This window comes from Wyeomyia smithii, chromosome 1 (assembly GCF_029784165.1).
Source record: "Wyeomyia smithii strain HCP4-BCI-WySm-NY-G18 chromosome 1, ASM2978416v1, whole genome shotgun sequence".
Taxonomy (NCBI): domain Eukaryota; kingdom Metazoa; phylum Arthropoda; class Insecta; order Diptera; family Culicidae; genus Wyeomyia; species Wyeomyia smithii.
Genome location: NC_073694.1, coordinates 147,353,502 through 147,373,100, shown reverse-complemented (window position 1 = coordinate 147,373,100; position 19,599 = coordinate 147,353,502). Strand labels below are relative to the sequence as shown.

The following is a 19,599-nucleotide window of genomic DNA, read 5'->3' as shown; positions in this document are numbered from 1 at the left end:
TTTAATCGAACCTACCAATGTGCGAGTCAGTGTGGGATCGTAACATTTGACTTTTAAATATTCCCGTACTTCCTCCAATACTCAGAGCATCCAACTGACTGTCTATCGAACCCTGTGAAATAAGTGGTCAGTTTTTGTTTCACTTGGAAGTCAAGTTAGAGATTTTTTTTAGTATGTTACACCGATGATAGTAAACACAAGAAACTGTTTTCTCGATTTTGGTAAAAATGGCTAGCCCATTCTTCAATTATGGGCAGTGATTATTCTCAATAATTTTATCGAATTTTACTGAAAGATGGCGAGTGCTATGACGTCTTTCTCTGTGCATATTTCAACTTTCTTAAACCTCATTTTGAAAGAGCAAATGGACAATATACGAGCAATGTGCTTCAAATGTTAAAGAGATGTTGTTTAAAAATAAACTTGTGATTTACAATCAAATTTTTGACTGTATGCTGTTCCGATCTGGTCAACTTGTTCAGAATGAAACGCTGAAAATGATTTTAAAGCATGCTACATGGTTTGTTTCACTTAAATGGCATATACTGATGAAGAAACATTAGAAGCTTTTAAATAATTTGTAATTATTGTAAGATTATTTCCCTTTTTGACAAGTGGGCTCAAATCCTCACGAATAATCCTAACGGCGAAGGCCCAGTAGACTGGGACACGGTTATATGGGAAAAAAGCGATGGTGTTATTTTTCGCTCCCATGCACTTTTCGTGTTCCTTATGGGTCCTATAACAACTGTGTAACTTTTCAGATCGATCGGTGAAACGCCCGATTTGCGCCCGATTTTTAAAGCTTCCATACGATTTTATACGGGAAAAACCACGTTTTCAAAACTTTTTCTATAGAGATGTCCAGTTGGCTCCTAAAACTATATCAATACATGATATTTATAGGAAATTTTCCTGGGAAAAACTCTACTGAATACCGCAAGGCGCTGCTTTGCTTGTGAAAAAGATATTCACCCCAGACTGAATGAATATCTGACGAACGGCTCACCATTGAATTTTACTAGCAATACTGCTGCAGCATGCTGCTGTTGCAAATTCAACCATGTGATAAGAAATGATATCGCTTAAATTTATCTTGGAGGCTTCCCCGAAGATACTATGAGCAAAAATCACACTTTGAAAATTAATTCCACGCGAATTTATTTCTCATACTTAAGCAAGTTTGCAATAGCAGCATGCTGTATCAGTGTTGCTGGAAAATTTCAATGGTGAGCCGTCCGTCAGACATTCAATCAGGTCGGGGTCAATAGCTGTTTCTACAAGCATTGTAGCGTCTTACGGTCTTCAGAAAAGTTTTTCCCAGGAAAATTTCCTACAAATATCATGTATTGATATATTTTTAGCAGCCAACTGGACATCTCTAGAGAATAAGTATTGAAAAAGTGGATTTTCCCGTATAAAATCGTATGGAAACTTTAAAAATCGAGCGCAAATTGGGCGTTTCACCGAGCGATTTGAAAAGTTACACAGCTGTTATGGGACCCATAAGGAACACGAAAAGTGCATGGGAGCTAACATTTATTTTTTGTCCCACCCTACTGGGCAGTCGACTCCTCGTAAACGCCACAAATAGCCGTATGCATCTCCGACGGCGCAAAGTGTCGCTCCCATCATCTAAAATGCGCTAATTTGCCCATTGGAGCCGATGATAGTAAGGTGCCAATTCAAAGAACTGGTAGTGAAGAAAACGGACTTGAGTCGAACTTCGTTATAGTACCACATCTCTGTGCTAGCACGTACATTGATCTACCCTAGTGAAGTCACGTGACAGTGGCTTGAAACGGCGAGGTGGTACCTGGAGCAGGATTCTCCATCCCGTAAAACATAGCAGGCCGTCAGGAAACGTTCTGCGTTTATTGCCTGGTGGCAATCTGGTAGGAGAGTGATCAGATGGTGGGAATCAGTCTTAGCACCAGATTCTCTTTCCTGACTCACGTCGGTCGGGGCGTCATAGTTGCTTATAAATCATTATGAACGACCTACCCTAGCCATGACCTTACTGGCATAGACCAACATTGGGCCACATAGGCGACCACTGTATCATGGACAAGGATAGCGGCTGGAAGGGGGACCCAATAAACAAGAATGAATCCGAATGCTCTATAGGGCAGGTCAGTGAGCGAATGAGGCAGTCCCCGGGGGAAACGGTCCCCAACAACGTGAAAAAGCGGTTGGTGGAGCTAGCATCGCGAGCTAGCACACCAACAGGCTCAAGGGCCGGAATGTCGACCAGAGCGGCGACTGCGGGAAACCCATGGGTTACCGTAGTAAGAAAAGGTATCAGGAAGGAGAAAAGCGCCAAAACGGAGCGGCAACAAAACGTCCGCCAAAGGTCAAGAAGGCGGAGAGCAGGGGTAATTGATATTGATATTGAGCAAGCCCTCAAAGAGAAGTGTGGGGTGGAGGTGGCCACTGAGTCAATCCGACTCTGAAAGGGATCTGACCCAGGAGGTAGAGATGGTCGGGTTTGATAAGTCCAGTTGCGGATAAGTCCAATATGGCGGCCATATTTACGACGAGCAACGTTTGGGCTGTTTAGTTGGAAATTCACTTTTCGAACCAGAGGGGTCAGATCCCCAGATCAGAACAACCATTGGTGAACGATGACGATGCGCCGATCAACTCATTTCTCTTCACCTCGACAACAGGGAGAAAATAATCTCCAGCTCACTCTCTTCGACGCGTGCGATACAACGTACGAGAATTTTAACCAGTTGGACATGGGATCTCGTCCTGTCGATGGGCAATGTATACCTCGAAACCGGTAGACGAAAGGTAATGTTAATATTATCCTTTTATATCTGTAAGAGCAATAAGTGTATTGTGTAATCACTCGTCGTGTTTCGTCTGTGTTCGCGATTATTGTGGTAGTTCTTACGTTAGCGTTAAATTATTATAAAGTGGTCAGATCCAGTTGGAGGTTTTGGCAAAGCTCAACTTAGACCTGGCCAACGTTGGGACCAAATGTACATACAACAGAAATGATGCAGAGTCGATCATCGACATGACGATTTCCAGCCCAGGACTGATTACGAACTGAAGGGTAGACGATGGCTACACTAATATCGATTACCAGTCGATTTGCTGTAGTGTAGACAACAACACGAGGCGGCAAGTGACGGGTAGTGCCAACACTTCGACCGTCCTCCGGTGGAAAACATTGCATTTCGATGTTGAAGTATTCGAAGAGGCAATGAGAAAAGAGCACGTGTACAATCGTAAATCGAAGCAACAGGCGGTGGTCAGCGTCGGAAACTTCACCATCACCTCAAAGCGATCTCTAAAGCTCTTGGGGGTTATGGTCGACGACTAGCTCACGTGTGGGCGCCACGTCGACTCTATCTGTAGGAGGGCCTTATCGGCTATTGCAGCACTATCTCGTATGACATGCTACAACATTGTGTGGAGGCAACAAACACGTCTGCTTCGCATGCCCACGTTTTTGCGTGCTCATATGACATGATGGCAGTCAGCGGGCACGGCACTATTCCGGACAACCTAGTTCTGAGGATGTGCGACGGCCCGGACATCTAGAGCGCGGATGCTGCAGTCGCGTCTCAGATTGTCTTGGAGCTGTAACGTGTATGAAGGATCAAGCACCAGCACGCCAGTGGTAGCTAAGCGCCAGTCTCCAGGTTATAAAAGTAAAGAGGTTGCATCAAGCACAAAAGCTATTCCCCGAAGTAATGCTTAACCGTCGTTCCGGGAATAAAACTGGTGGAGTTGGTCCGGGCAGAGCGAGTACGTTTCTGGGGGAGTGTAACTTCCCCATCATTGGTTTTTTCTCTTCTCAGATGTCTGTAAGTCACTTTCCCTGCCACCTTTGAAAAACTGTCGCCATGTTTAGGTTCACAGCAACTGGCTCTTCCTGGCTCGTGTTCAACAAGCGCATTATTATTCACACAACGAAGTAATCGTTTGTTTTTTTTTTTTTTTTTTTTTTTTTTTTTTTTTTAAGGGGGGGATTTGTTAGTAGCTTAAGTATTTATGATAAATATTAGTAAAGAATGAGTATGTGTGTCCAATCACAAATGGTGACTTCTCAACACTGTTAGAAATTTGTAATTTTAATTGTTAGGATTTGTTTGTTGTCGCAATTGTAACTTAATTGCTAACTTATTGGCTATAAAGAGAGCTTATCGTAGCAATTGTGGATTGCGACGATTTTTGTCGAAAATTGTTAATAATTTTATTTGACATAGCTTCTAATGGTTCAACACCAGTAAGTCTATGTAATTCGAGTGTACCAAACCAAGGAGGACGCTTCAAAATCATTTTCAGAATTTTATTCTGAATCCTTTGGAGCGTTTTCTTCCTTGTTGAACAGCAACTTGACCAGATCGGTACCGCATAAAGCATTGCTGGTCTAAAAATTTGTTTGTAAATCAAAAGTTTGTTCTTTAAACAAAGTTTAGAATTCCTGTTAATGAGAGGATATAAACATCTCGTATATTTGATGCACTTGGCTTGTATGCTCTCAATGTGCTCTTTGAAAATAAGTTTTTTATCGTAAATTAGTCCCAAGTACTTAACCTTGTCAGACCAACTTAAAACAACTCCATTCATCTTGACAACGTGATTATTGTTTGGCTTGAGGAAAGAAGCCCTAGGCTTATGCGGAAAAATTATCATTTGAGTTTTAGAAGCATTGGGAGAGATTTTCCATTTTTGCAAGTAGGAAGAAAAAATATCTAAACTTTTCTGCAATCGACTGCATATGACACGAAGACTTTTTCCTTTTACGGAAATGCTTGTGTCATCGCAGAACAATGACTTTGTGCATCCTGGAGGCAAATCAGGAAGATCTGAAGTGAATATGTTGTACAGGACTGGGCCCAAGACTGAACCTTGAGGTACACCTGTTCTGACAGGAAATCTATCAGATTTTGAATTCTGATAGACAACCTGCAGAGTTCGATCAGTAAGATAATTTTTTTAAAATTTTGATTAGGAAAATTGGAAAATTAAAAGTTTACAATATCGCAATCAAACCTTTATGCCAAACACTGTCGAATGCTTTTTCTATGTCTAAAAGAGCAGCTCCAGTGGAATAACCTTCAGATTTGTTAGCTCGTATCATATTAGTAACTCTGAGCAATTGATGGGTTGTGGAATGCCCATGGCGGAATCCAAACTGTTCATTTGCAAAAATTGAATTTTCGTTGATGTGTGACATCATTCTGTTAAGAATAATTCTCTCAAACAGTTTACTTATTGAAGAAAGCAAACTGATTGGTCGATAACTTGAAACTTTAGCTGGGTTCTTATCCGGTTTTAAAATTGGAGTAATTTTTGCATTTTTCCATAATTTGGGAAAATATGCAATTTTGAAGCAGCAATTGAAAATTTTCACTAAAAATTCCATTGTGCTCTCAGGGAGATGTTTGATTAGTATATTAAAGATTCCATCGTCACCAGGTGCTTTCATATTTTTGAAATTTTTAATAATTGATTTAATCTCATTCAAGTTAGTTTCAATTATTTCTGCAGGTAAAAAATTCTGGGAAGAAATTAAATCAAATTGGCATGTGACTTCATTTTCAATTGGACTCACAAAATTCAAATTTGAGTTATGAACACTCTCAAACTGCTGAGCAAGTCTTTGAGCCTTTTGTTCATTGGATACAAGAAAACGTTCACCATCTTTTAAAACTGCAATAGGCGTTGAAGGTTTCTTAAGAATCTTCGACAGCTTCCAAAAAGGTTTTGAATATGGTTTCAATTTTTCAACTTTAGTCTCAAAATTTTGATTTCTCAGAAGAGTAAATCTATGTTTAATCTCTTTCTGTAAATCTTTATAAATAGTTTTAAAAACAGGATCACGAGAACGTTGACATTGACGTCTGCGGACATTTTTCAAACGAATTAGAAGTTGAAGATTTTCGTCAAATTTCACTTGAGCCTTTGGAACAGAATTATTCCTGGCATCGACAATTGCACATTTTAGTGCTTCCAAAGCGGAATCAATATTCGAAGTGAATATTGATTCCGCTTTGGAAGCACTAAAATGTGCAATTGTCGATGCCAGGAATAATTCTGTTCCAAAGGCTCAAGTGAAATTTGACGAAATTGATGAAATTTGCAAATCAAGCTCATTATTGAAATTTCTCTCAATATGAGTTTTGTATCTTTCCCAATTCGCCTTGTTATAATTAAAAACAGAGCTCATAGGGTTTAAAACTGATTCATGTGATAAAGAAAAAGTTATTGGAAGATGGTCAGTATCAAAGTCAGCATGTGTGATCAAATCACTACATACATGACTTTGATCTGTAAGCACCAAATCAATTGTTGAAGGGTTTCTTACAGAAGAAAAGCATGTAGGACTATTCGGAGACAAAATAGAATAGTATCCTGAAGAACAATCATTGAATAAAATTTTGCCATTGGAATTACTTTGAGAATTATTCCATGAACGATGTTTGGCGTTAAAATCGCCGATTATAAAAAATTTCGAACGATTTTTGGTGAGTTTTCGTAAATCACCTTTCAAATAATTTTTGTGCCCGCGTGTGCATTGAAATGGTAAATATGCTGCGGCAATAAATAATATCCCAAGTTCAGTTTGAACTTCAATTCCCAAAGTTTCAATAACTTTCGATGTTTGATTCGGCGATGAATAACAATTGCAACTCCACCGCCGGAACCCTGAATTCTGTCATATCTATGAACCACGTAATTGGGATCATATTTTAATTTTATGTTAGGTTTCAAAAATGTTTCAGTAATAATTGCAATATGCACATTATTCACTGTTAAAAAATTAAAAAGCTCATTCTCATTGGCCTTCAATGAGCGAGCATTCCAATTTAATATTTTAATTGTTTTATTTAAAATCATTGCCAAATTTTAAATTAGAAACAATTTTAATAGTAAAATTTGTGCCTATTTGAATGGCTTCAAACATTGATTTTGCCTGCAACATGGCGTTCATAAGATCGAACATCGCCTGTTGCAAAAAAGAAAGTTTACCTGCCGTAATAGGCCCCAGGCAGTTGACATTAGAAAAAATATGTGTACAATTATTTTCTAGCGTGTTTTGCTTACCCATATTAACGGTCATTTTCGAACTACCAACACTAGGCGGTATAATGTTCGAGCTACCTGTAACCTGTGCATAAGTTAAACGGGTATGCAACGGAGTAGGTAAACTATGCTTCACTGGTACGCTTGGAGAATTGTGTTTTGAAGTTGGTTTTAATTGAGAAATTGAATTTTGTTTACCTTGCCTTGCCTTAACAATTGCTAATCGTTTGTTTTGATCGGAAACATTCTTCGGCGTGGAATCGGGGCAAGTTTCGAATCAGTTAGTAGTTCAAATGATAGAGGATTGATATTAGCGATATTTGCGTGTGTAAAAGTCATTGTTATATGGTATTGGTTTCCCGAATTACATCGGCTTCTTTCCGGTGTAGACAGTGTAGTTCCGGGGTAACTACACCGCAAAATCGAATACGATATCAAAGTCTCTTTTTGTCTAAATGATTTTACCCATCTTTAATCTGAAACAAGGTTGGGGAATCACTTTCTATGTAAAAATCCCGTCTCTTGAGGCTAGTTATTTGAATCGTAAGTAACCACAATTTGTTAGCGGAAGTAGATGATCAATTTATGCGTTCAGTAACTAAATTTATTTGACTTTGACACATACCTGTCGTTTGAGGTAGTCTGGCGACGGAGTTGGCGTATGCTCAGTCACTGTGATGATAGGATACCGCGGCATCGACTGGGGAGCTTTTGGATTCACGGGAGGCTGCGGATTCTTTATCACCTTGGGTGGCTCTACGTACCTGTGAGACCTAACAGTTGTCCCATTATTATAAGCAGAAATAAAATTTTGTTTAGGTAGGGGTTGGGGAAAAATTATGAAATAATTATCTGAATTCATGAATTTGTTTTTAATCTTTGGCCAATATGGAAGCACTAGAAATGTTGGATAAGTATTGGATGCAGATATTTGTCGGTGCATTAAGGTGTTAGGGTATGGTGCTATTGCAGAGACTTACCCGCTATCTAGAAGACAGCTGGTATAATTGATTCATTCAGAAAAGTAGTTTTTAGATACAGTTGAGTTGATAAAACAGTTAGAAAGTGCAGATCGCAGAAAGTTGAATAAACACGTGATGTATTAATTTCATAAAGCACGTAGCTAAAATTACTCAAATAGTCAAATCATGTTTGTAACATTGCTTACCTAAGGCTAGGCATGCTTTTTCCTTTGACTAGATTTGTTGACGGTGCGCGGGATATCAAGGAAGCAGATCTAGAAAGATGTTTTTCTCCAGTGTCCAAGCTTCTGTGACAATCCTGCAAAACGTATCGTTCGTACATATATTATTACTTAAATTTTCTTAAACAATCTCTAACCAGATGCTGTAGACGTTTTCCGTTGGTAACCTCGAGTCCGATCTTCTCCAATCCTCTGTCTGATTTCGATAGAATTCGTGTCTCGATTAGCGTTCTCAAATCGGCCATTTTAACACGACGCTTTTTCTCACTACCCTTCCGCTCGGCTGTTGGGGTGCTCTGATCGTCGCTCTGTGATTTTGGCGCATGATAAGGTGAATCAATTAGTAATGCACTGATTGGTGGCTCTGGTACCTCAATGTAGTCTTTGTTTATTGATCCCATGCTGGGACTATCCCGATTGCTGCTAGTTGGTCCTTGGTATAAGGAAATTTCTATTTGTGGAATCGGCAGTGAATTAGACCGTCGTCTAGGCTGGGAAGGAGGTATGGATGTCTCTTCACTTATGTCGCGTAATCTGAACGAATAGTTGCGGTTTAGTATATTTTCAGAACATAGTCACCTTTAAAATATTTTTATGATAACAAAAAAACGTCTACCTATTGTTCAGATAATGCAAACTCCAGTACACTCCGTCTTCTTGCCAATGCGAAATAAATAAGCAGCGTAGCACGGCAACATCTAGAAAGGTAGCAGCAGCAACGTCACCTTTAGTGCACTGCGGAGACTTAGGATCTGTCTCCAAGGATTCGCGTTCTGTTGAGGTGCTTGTCTTGGGCTTGGAATCGTCGCCTCTCTAGAATTCGGAATTTTATAGTGCTTCTATCCGCTCGAGATAATAAAACAACTCGACTCATTGAGGCAGGCTCTTGGAGGGCAAACAGAATCCCATTTACTTCGAATTAATAAAAACTATTCCTTTTAAATACGCTTGCCTCAAAGAGTTAAATTACCTACACTTAGTGTTTCAATTCGGTCAAAGTCGAATTTAGTCGCTATTTTCTCGGGCCGTTCTCTATGTATTTGGGCTGGTGGCTTGGCTCCTCTTAGGCTTGTCGATTGGTGCAACAGGCTGGCGTCGGCGGTGTAAAAAGAAGGATCCGTAGTGTTGACTCCCATTGGCAGTTGAAATATTACGACACGTTCTTCCTCAACACTGGAGGCCTCTTCCGGGATCGTTTCCGGAAATACGGAGTCCTTGGGCGAAGAAACGTAAGACATTTCATCGTCATGCTTAGGAGTGTCCGAGAACGAAATGCTGGGTGGTGAATCAATGCCCTGATGTACACCTTCCAGTTTTTCTACGAGAATGTTTGTTGGCAATGACACTCGCATGCGTAGGTTTATTTGAATCGTTACTTACTAGGGGAAAACACTTCTACCGAGGGGGTAGTACTAATGGAGTTCAGGAAGTTTCGAGCTTTTGGCTTGACTGGTGCAGTAAAACATGGCGCGTTTGGTGCCCGATACTCCCACATGCCTTGCCACATTTTGAGACCATTTTCTAGACGGATGTTTTGAAAGTCTGATTCCTTAAGCATGTGTGCGATTGGAGCAAACGAGTAAACAAAAAGCTGAAAATACATGATTTTCGATACAAGTTTCTAAGTAGGTGTCTTATCTGAAGATTCCCCGTTACCGATATAGTTGGTATGGAAAATAAATAATTCTGCTGTTTTTTGACATCTTTGTTGGCTTCCATGTCATCATCAGCGCACTCTTCTGCAGCAAACAACAAAATCCAGTGCAAGGTGTACAAAATTTTGGTTTCAGCAGCACCCAACGCTTGTAAGTCCTTCACGCTGCAATTATTGGGAATATACCGGTTATTTTTCTCATATAGAAAGTATAAACAGCTAGTTTGGTTCGTACCGATTATGCATCAGGGCACCAGCGCAATGCATTACGTGTGGTAGTGCCGCTTGAACCAATCTCCACCGGGGGATGGACTTTAGTGCAGAATCGAGTGATGGTGAGAGGCCGTAGAACATGTTTTGAACAAGCGTTTTCTCGAAAGACTGCACAGATAAATTGAAAAATATAGAATAAAGCTTTGAATATTATTATCCGAACTCGGATAGAAATCTCCGTACCTTACAAGCTTCTTTCAGTTCCTGTTTGAGTGACAAATGCAAATGGAGCGGCAGATTGTATGAAATTGTGATTGAGGATAAAATAAAATAAAAAATGTTATTTATTGTTTTAAGGTTTGCTTTCTAACTTTTGCGATGGTTATTTGCAATACCTAGTATCCCAAAAGCATAAACGAATTGAACAAAGCAAACAAACACAAATGCTGTATACATAAATTGCAAACATTAATGTGTAATGGTTTGAAGCATTAGTAATATTGTTGGAGGTTTTGAATTTCTGATAGACTGTGGGGTTGTCATAAAGACTGCCATTCTTGTTATATCATGAGCCTACCTGGTATCTGTATGTATGTCTTAAAAATGATGACTGCATAAATCTACTGCTGGTATCGGCCACCCTCACTCCCAATGCTATGAGTGAATGTAAACAATAATTCTTACTTACTATTAATTGTATGTCTAAGCAAACCAAAAAGGTAGTGCTTGCAGCCACTCTTCGTCTCTTCGTTTCGTGACATGGTTGCCATTTTTACGATGCTAACAAGGTACACACATTCCTCAACTACCTCAGTAATATTCATATCTTTCAACCTTACATTGCTACCTCTAATTTAAATATTCTAATATCTCTCAAGTATTTTGCAGTTGATACCTATTTCCTCAATATAATCTGTGAAGCCAAGCAGAGCGTGCAACTTTGAATTGTAAACCATCGCACGGTGACGTAACGCATCTGAGTTCGATAGATACTGGTAACTTTGTTTACCTTCGGGCGATGCTGTTTAGTTCTCAATTATAGCTGATCTTTTCAATTGTGATTAAAATTTCCTTTAAATAAACAAAGTTACCACTAACTGTCAGAAAAGTGAGGTTAAAGAGATTCGGTGAGATGGTCTATTGGTTCTATTTTCAAACAGGTCTGTAACTAGGCCGAAACTATTCAGTTGAATGAAGTCCAACTGCAACACGAAACAGTTTAATCTGATATAACTCGTCATCATAGGCAAATTTTGTATGAAGCTTCTAACCCAATTTGGTTTCTGAAGAAATGAACCCTATAACCTATTTTCATGAGGATCGGAGATTCAAAAATGGCAACAGGAAAACAATATTACCAAATGGAAGTTGTAGAATAGTCTCAAGCATCGGACGTACTCATCCTCACCACACATCCAACGAGTACGGGGTCTACCACAGAGTCACTGAATATCGGGCTCTTCTTCTTAATATTATCTTCGTCGGTTGCTCTTCCGACATTCACGTCATTGTTGCTTGCCGCATTTTATCCTCATTATTACAAATCGGAACAATCGGTATCGACCCATGCGAACGAAACGAGACAATGATTGGACACTCGGTACTTGGAACTTCAGGGAATTGTTAAAAGTGGCTCGCCAGGGAACTGTTGAGGTGAATGTGGATGTCGCAGCCACCCAGGAAGTGCGGATATCGAAGACGGGGAAATCGGAACCTTTACTACAGTGTCGGTGATAGATGTAAACGAGGCTTAGGTTTTGTCATGCAAGGGAAACAGATCAAGCGTCTCATAAGTTGGAAGCTCATCAGTGCTTAGTTATGCGTGTTGATAATCAAGGGCAGATGCTTCAATTACGGTCTGATCAATGTATACGCACTGACAAACGACAAAAGAAGGACACACGACGTGAAGGAGGAGTTCATGAGCTCCTCGATGAAACATACGAAGAGTGTTCAAAACATGATATAAATATCGTCATTGGGGACACAGACGCGCAGGTTGGACGTACGCAGTTTTTCCGTCTCATTATTGGTAGACACAGCCTCCAGTAATATGAATGACCTGAGGTTGGTGAAATTCGCCGCAGCCTTAGGAATGGTCCTTCTAAAGGCCTAACGTCGACTCAGGAGCGAACAGTAGTGGTACGGTACGATCCGCAATACGGTCAGCAATACAGCGTGAGAGGTGTTGAGTACACCCGCAGGAACAACATAAAACACGTGGTTCGACGAGAAGTATTAAGAGGTGAGACTAGAGTGACCAAAAAAAGACTCTATTAACGCAAGACACTCGAGCACTGCGAATGATCTCTGGTGGAGGCGGTGCTATGCTTCTATAGGCTCTAAACGAGAAGTTGCTATAAAGTGGGTGTGGCCATGCGTTAGAGACAACATTTTGAGGTGTTGTTGAGCGACGAAGAGAAAAAAGCCATCGACAGAAGCAGGCGAGTAAAAGAGGAGGTTAAACAAACTGTGAATCTACCAAGTTTGGATGAGGTTAGAGAAGAAAAAGAACTAAAAAATCACAAAGCAGCTGGATAGGACTCAGTCGTACTTTTCAAAGTCGAGAGTGAGTAGCTGTTACGCGCAATCCATTGGCGCATCCTAAATGTTTGGGCCGAAGACAAACAACCAGTCCTTGACAAGTTCAGAGAAGTAAACTTGAAGACTCTTCATCTGTTTATAGACTTCAATGCGGTATATGACTCAGTAAGCTGCAACGAGTTATGGCAGATTATGCTTGAGCACGGACTCAGACCTGGTTGCGGTAATTTTGTGCTCAAAACTGTCGACCGTATACCACGCGTGACATCGCCGAAGCACGCGGCTCAACATCAAGCTGCTCCGGGACCCCCAGACTATGGAGGAATACGCGCAACAGCTCGAAGCGGTACTATCCGGCGGCCTCTCAAAGGCGACACTAGGAGTGGAATCACCGAATAGCAGAAACGACTGGTATGACGGGGAGTGCCAGGTAGCGGTGAATGAGAAGAACCGGACCTGGGCGTTATACCTGGGCAGGTCAACGTGAAAGAACAAGACCAATTAAAAACGGGCACGAAACGACATGACCACGATTCGCAAACGAAAATGGGTCAGCAAGAGGATCGTAAACATGAGGTGCAGGAGCAGCTGTATCGTGCCAGTGATACGCGGAAGTTCTATGAGAAGCTGAACCAGTCTCGCAGAAGCTATGTGCCGTAAGCCGACATGTGCAACGACGCGAATGAGAACCTTCTCGCGGATGCCAGCGCGGTGGTCGACAGGTGGAAGGAGTACTTCGACGTACACCTGAATGGCGATACAAGGAAAAAAAGCGGAGCAGGATCTGACCTAGAAGCACCAACAGCAGATGATCGAGTACCAGCCCACGATGTTCATGAAGTTCTTTGTGGGATCGGGACGGACTGTCGAGCGAGCTCTTTTAACATGGGAGAGAGACGCTGGCTAGAGAGCTGCAATAAGTCATTTTCAGTATATGGGAAGATGAAAAACTGCCAGACGAGTGGATGTAGGGAGTCGTCTGTCCCATCTACAAGAAGAGCAACAAGCTGTAGTGCCGCAGCTACCGCGGTATCTCACTTATCAATGCCACCTATAAAATACCCTCGTGAGTCAGTACCAAGTGGGCTTCATGGGGTCCGTGTTACCACAGACCAGATCTTCTCAATCCGACAGATCTTACAGAAATGTCGCGAGTACAACGTGCTTACACATCACATCTTTATCGACTTCACGGCGACCGATGATACAGTCGATCGAGAACTGCTATGGCAGATCGTGCATGACAACGGATTTTCGGATAAACCGACTCGACTGATCAAGGCCATCATGGCGCAAGTGATGTGCTTCGTGCGTGTTTCGGGGACACTCTCGAGTCCCTTTGAATCGCGTAAGGGCTGAGACAAGGTGATGGACTTTTCTGTTTGCTGTTTAACATTGCCTTTGAGGGTGTGATCTGGAGGGCGGGCATCGAAACGAAGGGCACGATTTTCACAAGGTCTGTTCAGCTTCTGGGCTTCGCGGATAACTTTGACATCACAACACGTAACTTTGCGACGGCAGAGGAAACTTACCCGACCCGACTGAAAGCCGAGGCCTAACGGATTGTATTGCGAATAAATGCGTCGAAAACGCTCGCATGTAGCGAGAGGCTCCAAGGAGAACAACATCAGCCTCCTAACTTAAGTCTCTGTACACGGCGAAGAGCTTGAGGTGGTTGACGAGTGCGTGTATTCGGGGTGACTGGTGACCGCCGACAATAACACCAGCGAAGAGATCCAGAGACGCATTCAGGCTGGACATCGAGCCTACTTTTCACTTCAGAAGACACTTCGTTCGAGTCGAGTGTGACGACGCACGAAGCTAACAATGTACAAAACCCTGATAAGACCGGTAGTCCTCTATGGAATCATAAAACCTAAAACACAGTTTTAGGTTTATTTTAGTCCTCTATGGAATCAACATAAAACCTTAACGCTCTTGGAGTTTTCAAATGGAAGGTGCTTCGGTCTATTCCCGGTGGAGTATGAACCATGAGCTGCACGCGCTGCTTAGAGAGAACCCTATCGCACACCTGGTGAAAGTCAATAGGTTGCGGTGGGCCGGTCACATAGTAAGGTTGCCGGATGACAACCCTGTGAAATCACTTCTCTTCAGCAAGCCTGTCGGCACCAGAAATAGAGAAGCGCAGCGTGCGCTATGGCTCGACCAGATCGAAGAAGACTTGCGGGTGATGGGACGCCTGGGGAATTGGCGAAACACAGCCCAGAACCGAGCAACATGGCGACAACTTCTGAATCTTCTATCATCTGATTGGTTAGATACGGGTTTCCAACAAAACTAATCAAGCAGGTTCGTGCATTGGTTTCTGGGTGAAAACAGATACATGATTAGACTACATTAGCTCTTAAGCAGGTATTAGACGAAGCAAATATTTGCTATTTTTGGTACGATTTTTATTTGCACAAAATTGAATCTGTATTGAAAAATAGCAAATATTTTCTTCGTCTAATACCTGCTTTAGAAACGAGTCGCTCTTTGTGATTTTCTCTCCATATGCCCGTCGTTAGGGGAAGGAAGGGAAGCAACAGGAGAATATAATGCTGACTGAGTAACAGCAAGCTGTGTACATTGAGAACCTGCCCTCCCAGATGGTCTCGAGGTACGATGCTGGCCTAACAAGCCAGTCGTCGTAGGTTCGAGTCTCGTCTCGGGAGAAAACTGTTAGTGTCAGTAGGATCGTAGCGCTAGCCCCGCAATTGTCCTGTACACTAAATAGTCGGCTGCGAAGTCCGTGTACAAATAAACAGAGAAGGTCAAGTTCCGAATCGGAATGTAGCACCAAAGCTTTGCTTTGCTTCTTTTACATTGAGGACCACGTGTTCTGGTGTACAGTGTACACTCACAATAAGAAATATATCGTAAGAAGGAAGACGAAGAGAGTGTACCAACGCCGATACTGATTTACTCGCATACTGACGACGATGCCAACACATCTGAAGTGATTTTTTCCATCGTTCCTGACGACAGTATTTCAAGGACGAAAAAGTCTAGCAGCGACGGCTAACCAGGCGTGCTTAGCAATTGCCACTCAGTGTTGGTGTAAGACAGACGGCACGAAGGGCGAAACTTGAAACACCGCAGTGTTATACGATCGCCACTGGTGCCTCAAGGTTCGGCAAACACCGGAAACGAGGGCTTTACTTTCGTGAAAGCACCGTAGCCGAATGTTTGAACTTCGTAGAAACACCTCGGTCACTGCCATATGGCTCTGCTAGGCCTAATGCGAAGGAAAATGTTCCTAAATATACTCACATTGTTGATATTATTCTTTACGTGAGACCAGTGTTTTCCGAAGCTAGATCCACCGGCGCCGGTGTTTGCCGAAGCTTAAGGCACCAGTGGCGATCATATAACACTGACACTGCCTTCGGTGTTTCAAGTTTCGCCCTTCGTACCGTCTGTCTAACACTAAGACTAGGTGGTTGGTGAAGCAAACCACGTCGTATCGTGTTGCTATACAAAAACCGCACCAGTGCAACACGATTCAGTGTTTACGCCATGGCTGTGGCTATCACTACACTTTCAACTGCAAACGAGCGATAAGTACTGCGGTACTGACCTTATTGGCTTCGTGTGCTTATGTCGTAAACATGCTGAAATTTTTCTGTAAAGTCTGACAAGTTATGCGAAAAATAATTCCAGTGTCTGAATCAAACAAGAACTCTTTTTGGTAATTTTTTAATTAACAAAAAAAAAAAAACAAACAATATTCTTAAGTTTTGCATAATTCTAGCTCTTCGTAACTATATAGTTTTAAAACTAGTGTTTAGTTTTCGTTTACAAATTTATCTAAGTTGACCATTGCTACACCCATCTATCATGGAATAAAATATATGGTTTTTTTATGCGACATACAAGGAAACGCCGAGAAATCGTCGACCATTTGGTTAAAAAGCGACATATTTTGGGATATTAGGTATTCTTAGTGAGGATTAAAACATGTAAAAATCTGGCACATTATTTACACTTACATGATGTCCAGGTGCGTGTTGACAATACTTTACAGACAATTATTTAAATTAATAGTATGAGAACACCGCAGTTGCCGAAACATTGTATTTATGCACAGTGTGAAGAAAAAGCAAATAGAAACATGGTTTGGAAGAAAACACATTCAGTTATTATTTACAGGTTACACATCAGAGAATTATATATACATGAAAACGAGAACGAAGAGCACTTCTACTGTTTACTCATGGACGCAATTTTTAGTCTGATTAAATCGATTTTACTACTCTTTTGATTCCAACCAGCATTGGATCGCAATAAAACGGATTGCCGGTATATAATAGTTTCAGTATGGATTTCGAACGATGGGCAACTTGGCACCGAACAACATTTCAGAACTGCCAATGTGTAGAGGACTTGTTGGCATATAGCTGGCAAGCAGAGTGTGAAGTGGTAATAATTGAATAATAATATCCGTCGGCACTATATTTCACGACCAGCGATGAACGGATATAGCGAGGAGCTGTTGAATGATGCTATTTTGCACAGGAAGCACTGTTTGCTGTTCGGTTTTAGTAGCATAATAGTTATCACTATTAATTGATGCACGCATATATTTATGTTGCCCGATAGCGAATGACTTTTGTCTTGATTTTATCATATCAACTTAGCATGAAAACGAATCTTGTATTATGCACAGTTTTCGGTTAAGCCAGTTTTATTGCGTATGGTAATAAAACAGAATATAAAAAGATTTTTTTTGTGTACACAGACAGGCGCAATATACAGCTATAATTTACAATGGGACAAAAATCCAATTATTGACGAAAAAGCTCCAATATATAGCGGTAAAAATCCATTCAATCGGGTAAATAGGTTGTACAGCAATTCTAGAAAAAAATTGATTATTTCTTACGCTCGATCAAAAATCAAAATTTGGAAGGGATATTTGTTATCGACGGAGGTGGTTAAGACATGTAACAAAAAATACATCAAAGAATAATAAATATATAGCTTACCATGCAGCTAGCTTCATGAAGTTTGCCCAGTTTTGGACGGATGAAGGGAGCAATCTGTTGCCAGAGAAAGGTTTGTACTGGCACTGGCACCCCCAGGTCCTGCAGTCCCTCGTCGATGGGGCTGGTGGTATCGTTAGAAGCCGCCATGTCTCGAGCAGCATCTATTTATAGCAGTAGCGGCAGCAGCATCAGTAGCAGCAGTAGTAGCAGTTTGAGCGGTATTTATTACAGCTTGTGGAGCCAAATCGTGAACGAAGCAAACGATGGAACAATATTAGATGTATTGATTTTTCATGATAAGATAGTCGGAAACATTGACCGCTTTATGAGCTCGGCAAATATGCGTGATTTTTTTTTCAAATACTGCCGTCGAACGGAGGGAGGAGTTATAAAGGTGAAAAATGTTATCCCGAGCAGGAGTAAATATCACTATAATATCACAACCAGATATGGGAAATACACCTCATTTTGATCTTAATATGGTTTACATAGTTGGTAAAATAACAAAAAATAATACCAAAATATTGTTCCTTCAAGACTATATGAACAACAAAGCTTGATATTTCAATAACAAACCAAGAATTTGCATTAAAAATCACGAAAATAACCGATTCAGATATTTTCAACTTATTGAACACTGAATGCATAACTGATACATTATAAATAATCAATATCGAACTATTTTCACTTAAAAACTTACTTTCAATCAGATATTTTAAAATCATCTCAAACATCTCATTGAAGGCATAGCGAGATATGATATCAAAATTTTATGACATTTTCATATGCACGTTTGAAACGTGAATATCTTTCGAATAACACGATAAGTCCTCATAACTAAATATGTTATTGATAAGTTATGATTTTGTTATGCTCTCCTGCCCGGGATACGTACACAAAATGTAAAAATGTCGTGTTTAAAGATTCTAAGCTTAACCTTTTCATAGGAACGCTATAAACACAACCGACCTACAAAAACGCAGCGTTTTAATAGTGTAATTGCCTAAAAAACAAAATATATTGACAGTTTTTCCTAATGGTTTTCACGAAAACGAGTCTTACGAAAAAGAACGAGTGTAAAATGTAAAATGAATATCTAAAAATGCAACCATTAGTACTGATCGATCGAAATTTGTCCTACGATTAAATTCTCAGGAAAAAAATGTGTTTTAAGGAATTCGATGAATTATTAAACAACAAGCATTGTCGAAATTAACGAAACTGCCAGTCGTTGCATTTCTTCCCCGACAAATTTGCGTACACGATTTACTCAATTTGGCGACTAGTTTTACCAGGCATCGATTGAAATCTTAGGCAGATCGGATACGCTGGTAATCGGGAGTAGTGTTGTTACCTGTATGCTCTATTCTGTCGCCGATTATATACCTCACACAGTTCTAGAAACTGGCCGGCTGGAAAGCCGGCTACACCACGGACGTGAAGATTAAATCTGAACCTCTGCTATGCTAAGCAACCTCTGAGTCGTTTTTTTTTCTTCATCTATAATTTATTTGACACGGCACAAATACAATTTAATGTTTAACGGCGCCAATTATATCTGGTAGCTTACTTTCTAAAGTATCTTAATAACTAAAAGCAAATTTTTTATCCTCGCTGCCGACTACGAGCTGAAACTAAATCTAACTTAAAGCTAGAATGTTTTGCATTAAAAGCACTGATTTGTTGTTTGATGGTTTTCTATCGCCATAGGTAAGCAGCCTATTGAATATGTTCCGCTGATGGGCCAAGATATTACGGACTGGCATATTGGGTTGTCTCACTCGGGACCTGAGAGTATCGTGCGGGTCTAAGTGGTGTTTCCGGATCCGGGGTCTTAACGTGTTCGTGTCGTTTGGTTGGATGTAGGCGGAAGGGAATAGGACTAAACTGGGGCGTGGATGGATTTCAGGAAAACGTATATAAGGGACATGTAGGATAGGTCACGGCTC

General features: G+C 40.9%; 1 protein-coding gene across 2 annotated transcripts in view; it reads right to left on the bottom strand.

The window, feature by feature from the left end:
• LOC129718770 (protein unc-80 homolog) overlaps window positions 1-19,599 on the bottom strand; it is a 64,286-nt gene that overhangs the window by 16,388 nt on the left and 28,299 nt on the right. The window contains exons 2-14 of one of the 2 annotated variants that reach the window (XM_055669819.1): window positions 17,651-17,881; window positions 16,655-16,681; window positions 10,362-10,382; window positions 10,141-10,286; window positions 9,908-10,070; window positions 9,632-9,842; window positions 9,226-9,569; window positions 8,868-9,064; window positions 8,389-8,785; window positions 8,216-8,328; window positions 8,028-8,045; window positions 7,673-7,820; window positions 16-112 (exon numbers count right to left, since the gene is read on the bottom strand). In XM_055669819.1, the coding sequence (XP_055525794.1) occupies window positions 16-112; window positions 7,673-7,820; window positions 8,028-8,045; window positions 8,216-8,328; window positions 8,389-8,785; window positions 8,868-9,064; window positions 9,226-9,569; window positions 9,632-9,842; window positions 9,908-10,070; window positions 10,141-10,286; window positions 10,362-10,382; window positions 16,655-16,681; window positions 17,651-17,797 (2,029 nt within the window). In that variant the 5' untranslated portion in view covers window positions 17,798-17,881. The remainder of the gene's footprint in view (window positions 1-15; window positions 113-7,672; window positions 7,821-8,027; window positions 8,046-8,215; window positions 8,329-8,388; window positions 8,786-8,867; window positions 9,065-9,225; window positions 9,570-9,631; window positions 9,843-9,907; window positions 10,071-10,140; window positions 10,287-10,361; window positions 10,383-16,654; window positions 16,682-17,650; window positions 17,882-19,599) is intronic. The other variant, XM_055669820.1, reaches the window with a different exon arrangement.